The sequence below is a fragment of the Melopsittacus undulatus genome, chromosome Z, assembly GCF_012275295.1.
Source record: "Melopsittacus undulatus isolate bMelUnd1 chromosome Z, bMelUnd1.mat.Z, whole genome shotgun sequence".
Lineage (NCBI taxonomy): Eukaryota > Metazoa > Chordata > Aves > Psittaciformes > Psittaculidae > Melopsittacus > Melopsittacus undulatus.
The window spans coordinates 26,004,300-26,023,313 of NC_047557.1; the positions used below are offsets into that span (position 1 = coordinate 26,004,300).

General features: G+C 38.5%; 1 protein-coding gene across 3 annotated transcripts in view; it reads left to right on the forward strand.

Annotated features, from left to right (window-relative positions):
• The first annotated feature begins 206 nt into the window (after window positions 1-206).
• Window positions 207-19,014, forward strand: part of POC5 (POC5 centriolar protein) — a 28,904-nt gene continuing 10,096 nt past the window's right edge. For 2 of the 3 annotated variants that reach the window (XM_005142012.2, XM_031042738.1), the window contains exons 1-5: window positions 207-278; window positions 4,011-4,110; window positions 6,707-6,854; window positions 15,981-16,177; window positions 16,532-16,708. In XM_005142012.2, the coding sequence (XP_005142069.1) occupies window positions 4,027-4,110; window positions 6,707-6,854; window positions 15,981-16,177; window positions 16,532-16,708 (606 nt within the window). In that variant the 5' untranslated portion in view covers window positions 207-278; window positions 4,011-4,026. The remainder of the gene's footprint in view (window positions 279-4,010; window positions 4,111-6,706; window positions 6,855-15,980; window positions 16,178-16,531; window positions 16,709-19,014) is intronic. The other variant, XM_031042739.1, reaches the window with a different exon arrangement.

A 19,014-nucleotide genomic window follows, 5' to 3' on the forward strand; every position in this document is an offset into this window, starting at 1 on the left:
ACCAGCCGCGGGAGCGCGGCAGCCAATCAGCGCGCGGCAGCCACCGGCAGGCAGCGGCGGTGGGAGGCGGAGCGGCCGCAGCGCGGAAGAGGGACGGCGGTGGGACGGACTGGCCCGCCCCCATCCCCGGCCGAGCAATTTAATTGGCTGATTTGCCGACAAACTGCCGAATCGGAGGGTAGTTTGTAAGCACGCCTGGGGCCTATCAAAGGCGTGCTTCTTCGCTCCGGTAGTTTGAACCGCCTCGGTCGGTGGACCGGGGTCGCTGGTGTCCGCAGGTGAGAGGGGCGGCGGTGGGCGGCCGGGGGTGCCGTGACTGACACAGCACCGTCCCCATAAACACAGGGTTCCTGCCTGGCGGGGTACCCGTTGGCAACCCCTCTCATCCCCGCCCGAGCTTACCACCACTCACTAAGGGCGTCTGTGGGCACCTCCTGCCCCCGGGTAGTTGAGCTGGTTACCTTAAATGCCCTGTAAAAAGGTCTTCTATTCACCTGCGGAACTGTGCTCCCACCTGGCCCTCCACTCGTCTGCCTTCCAGGTGTCTGTGTGACTGTGCCGCGTCCTGTTAGCTGACATGGCAGCTGTAGTATGGTTACAGAGATGCTGCAGTGAGAAGCTTAAAAATGAGGACTTGAGCAGTGCTGCTTTGCAAGGGGGTACAGTGAAAGGGAAATAGCATGTCTTGTGTGTGCTGGGAGATGAGTAGTTCTGTTTAATAGCTGTTGAGTCATCTGACGGCACTGTTAAATTACTTGGAAAGCATCACTTCTAGTCAAATACAAACCCAAAAGCAAAAATCCTGAGCACAGCTCAAGTAATTCAAAACTAAGGATGGGAGCAGCCATGGTGAGTCAGGTCAAAGATCATTATAATTGTCTCCTTTTCCAAAAGTAGCAGTCTTAACATTGTAGATGTATGCTTACGATTTGAAAGAAACTACGGGTGTTAACAGGAATTTTTCTTTAATGAAGCCAGATACGTGTTTTGACAGATGCTCAAGTAATAATAGAACAATATCGTAAGCAGAAAGATGCTCCTATCACTCTCTCACCATATAGTGGCTTTCAGCTAGCAAATCGCATTGTTGACTCAGAGATGGTTTCTTACTTAATATCTGTTAATTTCTCTCTTAGAAGCTTACTCAGTATTTTTTTCAAACTTTGTGCTTGTTCACGGAGATCAAAGCAGACAAGTTATACATAGCATCACATGGCAAAGATGTCTGTAAACAGTGGGTTAAAAGAAGTGTATTAAGTTACTGTAGTAATCCAATCTGTTGTTCTGTACATAAGCAGATTTCTAGAATTTGGTTTACTGTGATTTTCATTGGAATGTTGCTATAATCAGATTGCAAGGTTAGGCTCTGGATACAAGCGTTAGAGGTACGTACAGGCAAAATAAACATGAGGAAAGCCCGAACATAAAGAAAAGGGATGGGAAGAGGAGGCAAATAGACAGGGCTTGAGGCGACAGTGAGTGATTTTATATTATGTCAGATAGGTAAGCTGCAGTTTCAGATTTAGAGGGAAAGTGGTGTGGAGTGGAGAGAGAGCATCACTCGTGAAAGGAAGCTTTTGAATTTTGGAAGACCACAAACTTAAGAGTAGTTTCAGTGATAATCAGAGAACTAGATACATGGGAATGAGTGTCAGGGCATGATCTCAAAAACGTGAAAATAGAAATCAGAACAGTGATCTTCAGTTATTGGACAAACTTTTTCAGTTTTTGGTTTTGTTTTTTTTTTGGTTTTTTGTTGGTTTTTTTTTAAGGAACCTTTCTTTTTTACTTCTTTGAATTTATCTCTCTTCACATGAAAGTCCATTTGCCCTCCTGTTTCTCTGGAGAATTTGTTGCAGTTTACTACTTTTTTAAGTGGACTGAGAAGGGAAGAGAATGGTGTCTGTAATTTATGGCTATAAATACGACTTTAATTCCTGTAAGTGCTATATTGGCCTCCCTCCCTCACACCCCAATGAATGCACATTTTCATACCTCCATGACTTTTATATTATTCAGGACCCACAGTTTGAGAAACTATATGAGTGCAAAGGCATATGGAATTGAAGCTGACTTTTTAAGATTAGTGAAGAACTATATTTTGGCTATTAAAACAATATATTGACTAAAGAAAGGGGTGCTAGTTATAGTTACTTGATTAGGTATAGAGGCCAATGCCAAAGGAACAGATAGGGAGTGATTTCTGGGCCGGAAGTAAAAATGAAAATAATCAGATCAGGAGACAACAAAAATGGAAGAGATGAGGAAGCTAGTATTTCTTATCTATTTAGTATTTCATCTACAGACCAATATACAGCAATATTTAGTAAACCTCCTCGAGACTTCATATTTTGTAATAAAAGCCATGGTTGTTATATTAGGGCTCAACAGGGAGTAAAGCAATGGTAATCACATCTTTTGAACCTTGGACTCTAGGAAATCTCAGCATTTAAAATTGTCTTTATACCATTTTTATAGTGTCTATCCTAAGCACAGAAACAAACTTGTCATTCTGAAACGTGTAGATATCTGTGGCAGAGAGCTTTTGTGGTGCAGGAAGAATCAGCCTGTAGAATAACTCACAGAACAGAAAGACTATTTCCATTTGTATTCCTGTATAGAGAACTATTGTGAGTTTTGTGACATTTTGAAAAATTATGATGATGCTTAAGGAGTCTATTCCTGCCAATTTAATGACAGTACAACTAGCAATCTAAAAATAGCATGTCAGAAAATGCATCTGTTTAAAAACAATTGGAAATATTATAATTGATAGTTTTAAAGGTCTCTCTAAAAATAAATGTTCATCGCATGGTTGTTTGCTACATTCTACAAGCAGTCAGTTCTTCTGGTTATTTATGGTATTCCTCTTCCTGAACTTACTCTCGGCTGACAACTCCCCCCTCAATGTGTCTGGTGATTGTTTTACATGTGCATCAGCCAACTATACACTCTGCTGTTCATTCATTAACAAAGTAATATTGCTCAGTACTCAGTTCCCACTCATTCTATAGTTTCTTCCATTCCCTGCAAGTACCCTTCAGAGTTCTTTTTTCCGCATACATTCTAGGATTTTCCCCATACATTCTAGAGATAGAACCCTACCAAGTCCTATCACAAGAGCTTCAGTTCTTCACTGAAAGACCTTTTCAAGGCTGCTGTAGATTAAAAGATACATACATCTTTCAGAAAGTCTTCAAGTTTCTTATCAGTTCTATGTCATCTGCTTCCCAAATGTTCAAAGAATACCTCACTATCTTGCTTAGAAATTGCTGGAATGATTGACCTTACCAGAATCTAAAGCATTACCTGTTCTTCTAGGTCTGTTTGTCTTCCTGGGCCTATAAGGCAAGAGGAGTCAAGAAAGTGGAGGGATAGTGATGTTGACCACTAAGTGAGGGCTTCAGGTTATTGAACTGGAGTGTTCAGGGCATCACTGCAGCTTGGGCAGTACTTCAGGTAGTTCAAGGGGGAAAAAAGTCATACTGTAACTGAGTCATTCTTGTAGCACTCTACTGGAATTTTTTACTGAAATAAGATGGTAATCTCTAAAACAATACAGTGTGAATAAGAAGGAGGGATTGACACAGAAATGTATCTGTGAATTAAGGCTTCAGTTATTCTTGATACATGTTTTATTAGTGGGCTTTGTTTTTTTTTCTCTCTAACAATGTCTTTCATGTACTGTTGATGTGAAATTTTGTCATGAAGCATTAGGTATTAAACTTATTCAGTCCATGTAAAATAAAATAAAACATTCTTGCTTTTGGGTCTTCCATTGTGGTTTTTTTTTTTTTTGTAAGTCAGTGGAAGTATTCTGAGTGTCGACTGGGTCAGGCAGTTTTCTACGTAGCATTATATAATGAAAATGTACGATCAGTTTAGCCCACAGCATGGGTGTTGATGCAGTTTCTACAGTAGAATCTCTTTTATCCTGAGAGAAATGTTGATGAAAATACAGTAACCATACCGGAACTGAAAAATGAAGTTCAGCTTCTACTGTTTTATAGACTAACTTTGTGCAGAATGTCATCAGATGAGGAGAAAAGTACAAGTCCTGTTTTGCCAAAAGACACTGTTCGGGGCAGTTCTGTTTCTTCAGATCTTCAGGTAGGAAAGAGGCAACCTCTTTTGGTTCACTGTCATTGCATTTTATTTGTCAAAGGGTAATTATGAGCAAATCTAGTAAACCTTGCATCTCTTTCATTTTATGTGCACAGGAAAATAAGAAAAATGTTAGTGAAAAGAAAATTAGGTAAAACCAATCTGGGATTAAAATATCTTCACTTGGATTCCCTTCTGTGCAGTTTTAATTTATGTGAAAATTCTTATCAAAACAAGAGATTGATCAGTGACATCTATGAGTAAAGTTTTTTCTGGGCATATACAGAAGCACTGTTAAGTGTATTTCTTCAGATATTTTCTTCATGTGGATTAGCTTTTGTCCATTTTAAACTGCCTGTTTATGGGCAGTTCATTTCTGCAGTTCATATGCTTCTGTTTGTGATCATATCTCGTGGATAATTTCTCTTGATCTTTGTTCAGCAGCAGTAATCCATCCATGTTTCCAGAGCCTTTTGCGGACAGAAAACAATGAAGATGAAGGTGTTGTGTCATGAATTTTGAAAGACTGATTTTTTTTTTATTATGTGATTGATTTATAAGGAGTTTCTAAGGCCACCTTGTTGACTGTTTCACAACTGAGAACACATCTAGAATAGAACAGAATATTTTGGGTGGAAGTAACTTAGACCAATCATCTAGACCACTTCAGGGCTGGCCTAGAGTTAAAGCATGTTATTAAGGGCATTGTCCAAATGCTTCTTTAACACTGACAGGCTTGGGTCGTTGACCATCTCTCTAGGAGGCCTGTGCTGGTGTTTGACCACCTTCTTGGTGAAGGCATGCTTCCTAATGTCCAGTCTTAACGCACTCTGGGTGTAGCTTTGAACCATTCCTATGCATCCTGTCACTGTATCCCAGGGAGGAGAGATCAGCTCCTCCTCGGCTTGCCCTTCTCACAAAGCCGTAGAGAGCAATGAGATTGCCTCTCAGCCTCCTTTTGTCCAATCCAGACAAGCCCAAGGTCCTTACCTGCTTCTCACAGAAGACTTGTAAAAGAAGAACGCCGAGGCCAGAGCTGAGCAATACAAATGTTGACAGAGAAGTACTCTACTCCTTTTGCATAATTTTGAAGGAACTTCTGTTTTGTTTGGGTGCTTTTAGAGACCAGAATTATCTTTTCCTTATAAAATGAATCCACTAGCTCTTAGAGAATTTCCATTTACTTATAATTGAATTGTGCTAGACTTTGTCCATTCAATCCATTCTTTTCATGTTGTAGTAAATTTGATTGTAATTCTAAGGAGAAATGCTAAGCAGCATCTGTAGGTTTTTATAATGCTTTATGAAGGAAGAAAAGAAAAAAGGAAACCTCTTAAATGCTCTTGTGCCCTTTGTTCATTGCAACACTGATTCATTTACTTCTACAAAACCAAGGTAGTGTGAATTAAATGATCAAAACTGACCTTCAAGCCTTGGACTATATTCCTCTAGTTTTATGCTCTAATAGGACTTTTATGGTTGACTTTAAAGTTTGTTTTAAGCAGAACAAAAACAGTAAGTGAATTAAAGATATATTATTAATTTTATTTGAAATCTATTGGTCAATCTTGTATTCCAATTGCAGCATTATTGTTAAAGATTATTTAAGACTAAAACAGTACAAATACAATGATAGAATTAAGTAAAGGAAGAATGATTACTGATGGTTTAGTACTTTCCAACTGGCCTTTTTTTCCCAAATGTTAGTGGCTTTGATCAGTTTCAGCATTTAACTGCTGAAACTTTTAATTTTTTTAATTAACTTTTTTAATTACTTGTCTGTATGTTTGAACTATAATACAGCTTGTTCACAGTTTTGCACTGAACTTTTATTCTAAAAGTCTGTTTAATTAGGCAATTTTAAAAAAATGTTAATTGGCTTACTTCAATACATAGTATAATGCTGTGCACCAGACAGATTGGTTTATAACTTGTTAATAGGAAAGCTTTTCTGTTACTTACATATATGTGTTCCATACACCTACATAATTTTAAAAATTCATAATACAAGGTAAGAATAATTATATCCAATCTAAAGAAAATACTGGATACTCAAATATCTTTTGATGATTGGTTTTAGAATTCACAACAAAGAAATTGTAACGTTCTCAAATATTGCATGTGACTGTGTTCTGTAGCATCTTTGCCATGCCTGTAAAAATACATATTTTCCTTTGCAGTAATAGCAGTACTTAGAAATAATATCAGGTGATTAATTGCTGATATGATGTGGAACTTTTTTTGTCTTCATTTTTTTTCATAGTTCATGCTTTTGTTTAAGATGGCTATTATAGTATCCAGTTCTGGCATCTAGCAAAGTGTTTCTTTGTAATTATTCCAGTGTATCTAGCTGTAATCAGAATGAACATGAAACCGGAGAAAGGTAAATTGTTATAGTCATAGTAGGAAAACAGCTTGCTTTTACTGCTTTAAGGGAGATCCTCTTACGTTTAGCCATGATAATAATTTAAAAAGCTCCCCAAAATTATTTAAAACATTTTCCACTCCTACAAACACATATATACTCTTGTATATTCCTACATAAACCTAGATTTTAGAAGTCGTTGTAGTTTTATAATTATTTGTCATCACCTTGGGACAGGATGAATATGAAGAGCTGCTTCGTTACACTGTAGTGACTCCGAAGTTTGACCAGTATGTCTTGAAGAGGTCAGAACCTGCTTCATATCTGAGAGCTAGTGGCAGATCTTCAGTTGAATCAGATGATGCCATTCTCCATAAGACTCCAGGTAGTATGTGCAAAGCTATGTGTTGAGCTTAAAAGAACAAGGACAGAAATGTTTTGGCTTAATTTTTCTAATAGCTTCTGTTTGAAAAATGCATGTAGCTCATATGTAATACATTTGCATTTTGCACAAGAAGAAATTTAGGAAAGCATATTCACTGAAGGGGTCTCTGACATCACTTTCAGATTATAGTATTGTTCAGATGACAGTTCTGTGTGTTTTGTGATGCAGATATTTAAAGTGTCTGGAGTAATAATGCAAAAAGAGGTGCCCTTAGGTGCAGTATACATCATCAAACTGTTTTTTGCTCCTACCTGATTGCCATGATAGATAAATGAGTATTTAAAATACACTTATTTGGAAGTAAGAGTTACCTTAAAATGTCTTTGTGTAGTGACTACGTCACTAATATCGTTCTCACTCTTTTAGTTCAGTCACTCTATTCCAGTTTTACTTTATTACTTAGACTGTATAAACTTAGTGTCATGTGATGCATTAGTAACAATGGTGTTTATGGTTATATGTTGTTTGCTTTTCCCTAGCATTTTGATAAAGGAAGCTCTGTTAATTTTGCTTCAGAAGAAATAGTTAACAATCATACCTGCGTTATTTCTTTACTGGGGAGTTTAGCTTAATCAGGAAGAACTGAATTTAAATTAACTTATATTCTTTGTCATGCTATTGCATGATAAAAGCATTTACCTACAATTTTCATTCCTCTTTCTTGACTCATCAGAATGGCTTTATCTCTACTACTGAAATGAGTATGAAGTATAAAATGTGTAGATAATTTTATTATTGAAGACGAAGCAACTTTGAAGTGCTGTGTAAGTATAGCACTAATTGTCGTCTTGGAGTAAATATTGTTCATGACCAATGTATGCAAGAACTCTTGGCCATGCTGATCAGAGCTAAATAAAATTGGCTAGTGTGATTGCAAGGAACAGTGCAGACACTGAAAGTTGTTCATTTCATATTAGCAAAAGAGCTATGAGTGAAAACCAGTCCATCTTCTTAAATTGCACATTGTTTTCACTAGAATATAAAGCAGTCTTGGTAGGCTGTCAACTGCCATTTAGTTAACTCACATTAATACAATATAAAAAAAATTATCTAGCAACAGGCTCTTAAAGTAAGGAATGTGATTAAAATGAGAGAGGTAGTATTGGTAACGTTCTGTATCTTTCCACAATGAGTGTGCAGTGGATATGTTCAGACACTCAAGCTAGTACCTTTCTTCCAAAAGGAGAAATGTTTTATAATTTTTATGAACAAATTGATAATTTTAGTCCTTAGAGACATCATATTTGCAACTTCTCCCCATGCAGAATTAGTGTGGCTGTTCTTCTGAATATCAGACTGGCTAGGAAAGGTAGAAGGCATGATTTTGAGATCATTTAAAGCATGATAATAGAGGTTTGGAGAGAGAATATTCTGTATCGGAAGTAAATCTGGCATTAGAATGTGAATAATGTTAGAAAAACTTCTTCCAACAGAAAAGTTTAAAGGGCAACCTTTTCATTTTGCTTTTTACATACTGAATTTTATTAACTGATCCAATGTAGTTATCTTGTGTGGGAATTGTACCAAGATGCAGAAGAAATCAGATCAATAGAAGCTGCTGGTATTTTGTACTATGGCAGTTACTCTTGAACATTCAAACACAGAAATTCCACTATAATAATAGGTATTCCTGCACTCCTAGAATGAGAGCAGTTGCTTGGTGTTTAAAAAATTATGATACAAAATGTTTTGATTAGGGGAATGAAACATCCTCATTTGTTATATAAGTTCAAGGTATCAAAAATTGTATACAGATCCAGCTGATGGTAAGATTTAAACTATCTGTGATTTCCACAGCCAAAGAACATTCCATGGCTACTGTCAAGAGTGCAGTACTCTGGTGAGGTTCCTTTAGATCCTGCACATGAAGAGGGTTTTAGTCTTCTAGTACCAGTTTACTCGTCTGAAGATATTTGCTGTTACATGGGATCTTGGTTTAGCAAAGTGATACAGCAATATACTGAAATCGCAGTGCAAGCATTTTTCGCGTTTCATTGGATCTCTCATATTTTCAGGTCAGCATACCCTATAAATTAAACTCTCTTTTTTAAACTCAGTAGGAAAGAAAGCAAATGCATCAAACAAGGGCTCAATCCACTTCATACAGACTAGTCTGGCATGTGAATTCACTTATCCTTCAGCTCATGAGGTTTTTACAACCATAGCATAGTTAGGTTTGGAAAGGACCTTAAGATCATCTAGTTCCAACCCCCCTGCCATGGGCAGCGACACCTCACACTAAACCATGTCACTCAAGGCTCTGTCCAACCTGGCCTTGAACACTGCTCTCCTGGTTTGAGCAGTAGAAGTCATTTTTCTCCGTCTTGGTAGCTGGTGCAGTGCTGTGTTTTGACTTTTGGGCTGAAAACAGTTGCTTGATAGCAAGCATGTTTTGAATTATTGCTCGGTTGTTTAGCTTGTTCAAGGCCTTTTCTGAGCTCATGCTCTGCCAGGGAGGAGGGGAGGCCAGGAGGAAGGAGAGACAGGACACCTGACCCAGGCTAGCCAATGAGGTATTCCATACCATAGCGCGTCATGCCCAGGATGTAACCGGGAGAGACCTGGAAGGGCTGGAGCTCTGGGGGGATGGAGGAGGTATTGGTCGGTGCTCAGCTGGGCAGGGTGGGGTGAGTTATGGGTCGGTGGCTGGTGAGATGTATTCTCTTCACTTGTTATTGGCTGTATCATTATTATTTGTAGTAGTAATGGCAGGAGTGATTTGTGTTGTGCCTTAGCAATTAAACCGTTCTTATCTCAATCCGTGGGGGCCACATTCTTTGGATTCTCCTTCCTAACTCTCTGGGAGTTGGGGGAGCAAGGGGGGGAGTGAGTGAGCGAACTGCAGACTTGGTTTAAACCACGACAACTGCCAGGGATGGAGCATTCAAAACTTCCTTGGGCAACCCATTCCAGTGCCTCAGCACCCTCACAGTAAAGAATTTCTTCCTTATATCCAATTTAAACCTCCTCTGTTTAAGTTTGAACACATTACTCCTTGTCCTGTCACTACAATCCCTAATGAAGAGTCTCTCCCCAGCATCCTTATAGGCCAACTTTCTCAGCCTGTCTTCATACGGGATGTGTTCCAGTCCTCTGATCATCCTCGTGTCCCTCCTCTGGACTTGTTCCAACAGTTCCATGTCCTTTTTATGTTGAGGACACCAGAACTGCACACAATACTCCAAGTGGGGTCTGACGAGAGCAGAGTAGAGGGGCAGGATCACCTCCTTCGACCTGCTGGTCATGCTCCTTCTGGTGCAGCCCAGGATACAGTTGGCTTTCTGGGCTGTGAGTGCACACTTCAGCTGGCTCATATTTAGTTTCTCATCAACCAACCCCCCCAGGTCCTTCTCTGCAGGTCTGCTCTGAATCTCTTCTCTGCCCAACCTGCAGCTGTGCCTGGGATTGCTCCCACCCAGGTGTAGGACCTTGCACTTGGCATGGTTAAACTTCATGAGGTTGGCATCAGCCCACCTCACAAATGTGTCAAGGTCCCTCTGAATGGTATTCCTTCCCTCCAGCGTATCAACCGAACCACACAGCTTGGTGTCATTGGCAAATGTACTGAGGGCACACTCTATCCCACTGTCCCTATCACCAACAAAGATGTTGAGCAAGAACAAAGATGTGGAACAAGAAACTAGAATAACTCACAGGTTCTGCAATTCGTAACTTGCAACTCATAGCTCACACCTCTGTGAACACCTGCCTGAACGGCAGAGAGAAAGCTTATCCTTCCTTCTTCATCATAGTGCAGCATACCCAGTATCACAGCAGGGAGCACAAAAGCCTCAGCAGTCTCGCTGGATATGGTTTAAAAGTATTTTGGGTAAATTTAGGTATTTATGTTTTTCAGCTTAAAAGGTTGGTCTGTACTATTTCTGTAAGGTAGTGGAGTCTGAAGGAACTTCCCGGCAAGGTTGTGCAAGGTGTTATGGCAGCAGGAGATAGCAAGCTGCAGTAGTTAATGGCTGTGTAATTACCTTCAGCCTTTCTGTCCTTCATATCCTGTCTACATGCTGCTCTTGCCTTGACATGGTGATACTGCTTCCAGGATATACCAGGCCTCAGCATGTGTTAGCCGAAATCTGAGCAAGTCTTGAGTGAACAGTCACAGCATGATAGAGTAATCCTAATATACAGTTAGATCACTGTTACATTCCCTTTACACTAGCCATCAAGATATGAGGTGTCCCCTGTTTCTGGGAAGGATTCGTGTGGGTTTAAGTCATGTTGCTCGGTTGAAGATTCATATTGCTGGTTACTCAGTTTTCATATGGTGTTGGGTTGAGCCAAAACTTCCTCCAAGCTCCTTTGGCTAGCACAGGAATGAATTTGTACATTTTTGTTAACTAAAGCCACTTACACACCCAGTTGATCTGCTCGACTGGTACAGTATTTTATGAAAAGCAAAGGCCACCTTCTGCCCATCCCTGTGTTGAGGAAAGCTCAGTAAAGCTGTTATCACTCCCTGAGCTTCTCTTGTCACTCTTCTCTGAGCTTCATTATTATCTCATCTCTTTTGAATCTTCTTCCATTATGGGAGGCTGTTGATCACTCACAGTAGGAGATTGTCAGGATTCAAATACACTTGCAAAACTCTTGAATTGCAGATCAGTTCAGATCAGCTGCTGGAAGCATTTCTCAGCCTGAGAAGTTGTTCTTACATGGAGAGAAGAAAATTCCAAACACAGCAATGTGGAATTATATATTATGGAGCAAATTCTAGTTCAGGTCTTCTCCCTGGTGCTCTATCTGATTACAGTTTTGTCTCCCATTTTGAATGGAGCATTGTTTTGCAAGGGAATATCTATGGGGTGTGATGCTGCTGTTCATGACAACATCAGAATCAAAACACCAGGCTTGTGTGAGGGGGGTTTTGGTAGATGACTGTGTTCTATTTATTTTATCATACTTGACTGAACAGAAGATCTTAGCCAGCACTGTCTTCTGTCTAATGCTGTGAGAACTCTTACTTTTTGTTGTTTTGTTTTGGTTTTGGTTTTTTTTTTTTTTTTTTTGCTGGGGCCAAACATGTAGCCTATGAAATCTGTTCCTTTTTGCTGCCTAAAGGTGTGAAGCAGATCTGAGATGGTGAACTTACATTCCATTGATTGCTTCTCTTGAAATATTTGAATAGAGTTCTCTCTTAATATACAAGGTATTATCAGATAGGATAGTAATTTGCAAGCTGTACTTAATTGTTCAGAGACAAGGGAAAGAAATGCTTTTATACTTGATGGTGATCAAAAGTTTACACTGAAGTTTTATGTATTGCTCATTACAAGGAACCACGTATTCCTCTTACTTACAGACACTCAGATGTTTACTATCTTTACAAAGAGGAGCACCTTGCAAAATATGGTTTCTCTTTCAAAATTTTGTAAAATGGTTAAAAACAGTAAAGGTGCTCTTGATCTTCTTGGAGACTAAGACAAAAAGAATATTTACATGGCCCCACCATGGCTCTGTTAAGCTATATAGTATAAATAAACTTCTGGTGTTCTGCTGCTTTATAAAAACATAGGTTTGCTGTTTAAAATGTTAATACATCATGTCAGTGTAGGAAAGAGATGTCTTACATCTTGGTTGTTATTCAAAGATCACCTGCTACAAGCTCAGCAGTGTTGCATCTCAACTAGAACAAAGTGCAGTAGGAGGACCGGGAGACCTCCATGGGTGCATAAGGAGCTTCTGAGGAAACTTAGAGGGAAGAGGCTTATAAAAGGTAGAAGCAAGGACAGGCAGCTTGAGAAGAATACAGGGATGTTGTCCGGGAAGCTAGGGACCAGATTAGGAAAGCTAAGGCCCAGTTAGAATTAAGTTTGGCTAGGGATATGAAAGATAACAGGAAGGGATTCTATAGGTACCTTGCAAATAAAAGAGTAGGGACAATGTGGACCCTCTCCGGAAGCTATCGGGAGAACTGGCTACCCTGGATTTGGAGAACGCTGGGGTTCTTAATGACTTCTTTGTTTCACTCTTCACTGGCAAAGGCTCCGACTGCACCACCCAAGTCTTGGAAGGGAGAGGCAGGGACTGTGAGAATGAAGACTTAGGCCCACTATAGGTTTGAGAGCATCTTAAGAACCTGAACGTGCACAAGTCCATAGGACCTGATGAAATCCATCTGTGGGTCCTGAAGGAGCTGGCGAATGAAATCGCTAAGCCACTGGCCATCACATTTGAAAAATCATGGCAGTCAGGTGAAGTTCCCTACTACTGGAAAAAGGGAAATATAACCCCCAGTTTCAAAAAGGGGAAGATGGATGACCCGGGGAATTACAGACCAGTCAGTCTCACCTCTGTGCCTGGCAAAATCTGGGAGCAGATTCTCCTGGAAGGCATGCTAAGGCACATGAAAAACAACAAGGTGCTTGGTGACAGCCAGCATGGCTTCACTAGGGGGAAATCCTGCCTGACCAATTTGGTGGCCTTCTATGATGGGGCTGCAGAACTGATGGACAGGAGTAGAGCAGTTGATGTCATCTGCCTGGACTTGTGCAAAGCTTTCGACACTGTCCCACACAACATCCTTGTCTCTGAATTGAAGAGACATTAATTTGATAGGTGGAACACTCGGCAGATAAAGAACTGGCTGTATGGCCGCACGCAAAGAGTTGTGGTCAATGGCTCAATGTCCAGCTGGAGACCAGTAACAAGTGGTGTCCCTCAGGGATCGGTGTTGGGACCAGCTTTGTTCAACATCTTTGTCGCTGACATGGACAGTGGGATTGAGTGCGCCCTCAGCAAGTTTGCCAATGACACCAAGCTGTGTGGTTCGGTTGATACACTGGAGGGAAGGAATGCCATCCAGAGGGACCTTGACACGCTTGTGAGGTGGGGTTTAATGAAGTATATTTTTATACTTGAACATATCCAAATGGTTTCATCTCTTTGGTACCTTAGGGAGCTGTAACTGAATGTCATCATGTAATGCAGCGGAAGGAATAGAGGTGACAGAAGGAGAGCATTAGGAATAAGAATTAAGTTTTATGTATACAACTAGAAAATTATGGCAATACTGGAAGGCCAAGATAAAGTATGTAAGATGATGATATAAATATGTAACACTTATGAGGTACATAACAATATGAGGTACACTCAGTGGATTCAGTGAAGGATACATCCTGTGGTAAATGAGAAAAGTGGAGGCTGGGTTAGCATAATCTGTATTTAGGGAGGGTTAAGGGAAGGGGGTGGTGAATGTATAGTAATATGATCTCAGACTGTGGCTGTTGTCAGTCTAATATCCTATTTTTATTGATTACATTTCGTTCTGGATTTTACTTTGTGAATATCTTGCACACTGTGTTCTGTCAGTTGGGTATATTTTAATCCAAACTAATAGTAAAAGTTTAAAAATAAACACAAATGACCATGCATTTTATAGCAACATCACAACTGAAGGAAAAGCACAGTGACATGCAGGAATGGGAACAAGTGGTAAAGGGAAGAACTGGGAGTAGTATTTGACAGTAGTAGCACTGCCAAATGCTTTATGTTATGAAAGGACAGCCAGATTCCTCATCACTGAAATTAGATATATTTCAGGTAGTCTGGGTCATCTGTCTATCATATCATATTTTTTTGAGATTCTTACTTGCAAAAAAATAAGCAATTTCTGTCATTAGCTAAGCAATGTTTTTCTCGTATGCAGAAGAAACAATTGCAAAAAGCTAGAGCCTGATCATAATATATCAGTGGGATTTGGAATAATCTTTTTGTAGTCTTCTCCTGAGGTAATGTGGTAGGGTCTATAGAAATGGTGTGGTAGGTCAGAACTCTTTAGCTCAAGTGGGTTTTAATTTTATGTGTAGCTCTGTGTGACAGTGGAAGAAACATGAAAAAGCAGTTGTAACTCTCTACATCACAGTCGTTCCTTTTTTCCTTTTTGTTTTGGAGGATGAATGTAATAGTTTCAATTCAGCCTACTTCATGGGGGGAGGGAGTATTAGTCAGACAGCTCTTCTCATTTCCTGTGGACAAGGAGACCTAACAGTGACAGTAACTGAGTGTCAAACATCAGGCTTGGCCTTGGATAAATTAGAAAATACTGCTTTGTGACAAACAATTAAGTCTTTATGCTTGTACCAAAGAATAGTACTCATCCACTATGAAACAGCTGTACAGACATTCATTTCCAGAAATGAAGACTAACATGCTGTAGGTTTCCTCTCTCCACTTATGAAAGAAGAAGAGTATTCTTTTGAAGTTGTCCTGGTTGTTATTGACACCAGGAATCTGGTAATCCCTTTCCTTTTCAATTTTTTTCATTCAGCTGTCAACTCAATAATTTTTCTGCAATGAGTAAATGTGAAACAATATTTGATCTCTTCTATTTACTTAAATATTAATTTATCTATTTTAGACATCTTCCCCCCTCCCCCCCACTTGGAACTCAAATACATGCCCATTTGGTGTTGGACATGAATTAATTTTTCTTGCACCTGAAAGTGAGGCCATATTGTGTAAGGCACTATATAAATTCATAGTAGATATTTCCTTTCTAAAAGAGTTGGAAATCTAATTATCTGAGCAAATTGAAGGCTGTAAGAAAATTGATGCAGGTACATACCAACACTGAATTATATCCACAGGTTGCATTGTGAATCCACAAAGGAAGGCTGCTGACCTCAGGAATTTACAGTCTCATTAAGGAAACTGGCTAAAGTTTTTCATTTTTTGACCAGGAGTGTTAACCGATGAGAAGTCTTTCCTGAGAGAGATGCTTTTTATTTCTGGCAATGCTAATTTTTTGGTACTTACTGTGATTATCCTCTTTAAAATGGAATCAGATTAGAAGATTCTGTTCTGTAGGGGGAGTGGTAGTTTTGATTTGACTTCAGCTTATGATGGGACTGTGGATTTAAATATACTTGTATCTTGGCAGCATATATTTGAATTAGGTTTGTTTTGTTTTACATGAGGGAAGAGGTATCTGATGGCATAAATATTTTTAGGTTGTTTTGTTTTTCTTAATGCCTGGCTTCTGACTTCCATCCAGAATGTAGACAGTGCAGCCTTTCCAGAGTATCAATCCTTTATTCTCTGTTTCATTTTTAGTCATAGTATCAGTGGAGAAGCCTTCTGAGGCCGATATGGAACAAATTCACCCCGCTCTTTCGGGAGAGACTTCTTCACAAGGGTCCACGCACAGTCCAGGAGAAATCAATGAGACCTTAGTGACTGAATTAACTTTACCTGATGAAAAAGTAACTCAAATAGAAAACATACTTGATTTTTGGAGTGGAAGTCTTAAGGTATTTATTTCTTAAAAATCACATGCAGATGTTAGTGTGTTGTAAAACAAGTGAGACTGCAGGAAAAGTTGCAGTGTGATTGCACTGGGAAAGGGTATTTTTCTTTGTTATGTATTGCATATAAGCACTAGAATATATTCTTTCAAGAACTTTGGAATAACTTTCTCCTTTAGGGATGTTCAGATATATGCAATAGTTCACTGTGTCTGGTAATGTTAATAAACAGCCTGCCTAATGAAGGCATCATTGTAAATGTTTATGTTTCCTTAATTGCTAAGTGTTTTAAGTTTTAAAGATTGGGGAGAAGGGAATAATTTTATTAATTGTGCTGCTGTAATTCCTTTAACTTTTCAGACAAATGTTCTGACTGAACTGAGAAAATGGAAGCTTAGTTTGATTGAACACCACAAGCTTCAAATGAGACAAGAAAAAGAGAAGCATGCTTCACATGTGAGACAATTGAGCAATGAGATGGCAAACCTGAAGGAGTTGCTGCGTACATATGAAATCTCTATTGGCAGGAAAGATGAGGTAGTAATACAATTTTGTAACTCAGCAGTTCCCCTGTTTTTAAAAATACACTGATGAATGTTTGGGTCCATCTCTGAACAAAATTATTCTTGCAGCAAGTAACATAGAGAAGTGAATGTATAGCAGAATAAGAATCATTGTTGCTAATAATGTTGTCCATACTAACAGTGGAGACTTAAGATACTGAACGTGTTGTATATACATATTTTGTATTGTCTGCTTCTTAAATCTAGGGTCTGATGTTGTTCCTTATTTATTTCATGCTTAGATGAGTCCATTAGCTCTTTTTAAAGACTTTAAAAGTCTTAAGTTTTTCAAATTTAGGGTTGTTTTTTTGAATTTTAAATAGGCAGCAGTCTCCTAAGTGTTTAAAGAGTCTCTGGTTTAGGATTCTTAGGAATTATATACTGGTACAGACTCATAGGATTGTATGCTTGGAGTCCTTGGGGTTTTCTGCTATCAGCAATATCAACAACTTCATAATTAACTACAATTGTGGAAATGCACACAAAATTTTGGCAGCCCTTCAATCACATAACATAATTGAACCCTCTTATTGCTATCTTGAATTTTTAACCTTGTACTTAAGAACACTTCTTAGAGTTGGGTTTTTTTTAATTTCTGTTTACCCTTTTTCTAATAAAAAAATGCATCAAAGGAATTAAGTATGGAGAAAGCTGATGTTCTGTGTCCATTTGGCAGTCTAGTCTTAGACTAAGAAAATACAAATATTGTAACATTACAAGAACAGGATGAGTATAATATTATTTAAGTACACATGTGCAGAACCATAGTTATTTCAATGTATACCACTGAAGCATACCTGATTCTGTTGGATATCATTGTCACTCACGTTTAATGCAGCGTAATTCGCGATGATACTTTGAAAGCAGTAATTTTTTTCTGGTACCCAAGAAATCAGTTCTTCAGCCAATAATATAGTTCAGTTTCAAAAAAAAAAAACATATTCTCAATAGAAAATTATTATTGCCATCACCTTATCAATAGGTGTCAGTGCTTCCATTTATCACACCATGTTTATTACCAAAACTGCTGTATTCTTACATGAGCATAAGCTGAATCCATCAGCCTCCCAAGTATTACGAATACTGTAGATTCTTGTTTTCACACTGTGAGTCTCACAAGTGGCAAAAATACACTAATCAAGGACCATGGATTTAGGCCAAGACTTCTAGTGTGTATCAACAGGTATGCAGTGTCAAAAGTTAATGTTTTATGTCAGTATATGACATATTTTCAAATGTAAGTTATTATACTAATTTGCTTTCTATTTTCCTAGTGATCTCTTGAAATGCAAATTTACTTTTAATTCCAGATAAATTCATTGTTACTTATATAGCTGAGACTTCAGTTATTCCCAAAATGCAAAATGGTAAAATTGGTAATTTTTAAGCCGAGAAAAAGCCTTATACTAGATATATCAACATACAGTAATGTGAAGAATTCATTCTAGAAATCTAGAGATTAATCAGCTTTAAGTGTATCAAATTTATCTTCCATTTGTTTCTGACTGATATTGTAGACACATTAACGAAACCAAGCTTTTGCTAGTAATATTTCATTACACAGTCTGACTGTATGAAATTCCATCCTGAAACAAAATAGTTCTGTAACTGTTTGCTAAATAACTGTTGATTTAAGGGTAAATTTTATTTTAAGTGTAATTCATTTAATTGTATGTTCAATAATTGCATGTAACATATGCAGTATAACATATCAAGATATGTTATCAAATAGCATAGAATGTTGCTTTTCATAGTCTTAATGTGGTAGTTGAAATAACTTCACGTTATTCACTGAAGTCCCAGAATTGTTCACTAATGCCCATTAGAGTTGCACAGATGTGACTTGATGGCAGAATCTAGTTTAAGTTAGGCAAAAATACAGAGAAATACTCAGTGGTTTGGTGTGCCCCATTTGCATCATGACAGGCATAATTTGTAATCAGGGAACTTCAGCTGTTTCTGTATGCTAATTAAAACATATTTAGGGATAGGTGGTAAAAGTCCCTAGTTGCATTGTCTGTCTGGTAGGCCACCTTGCCTCTCAAATGTTTTGATTGCTATAGGCTTATATGATATCTCTGATGTGAACTTTTAAACATTATAACAGTTCTTGATCAGACTTTTCTAGTTCTTGGCAGCTCCTTAGCTTGCTAAATCTGTTCAGACAATTGGATAAGATTTCTGCAGATAAATGATTTTGTTGCACTTCAGTTAATTAATAAAGCACTAAAACAAACTTTTAATATAAATGTGTATGATGTATCAAAATCATCTGTGAAA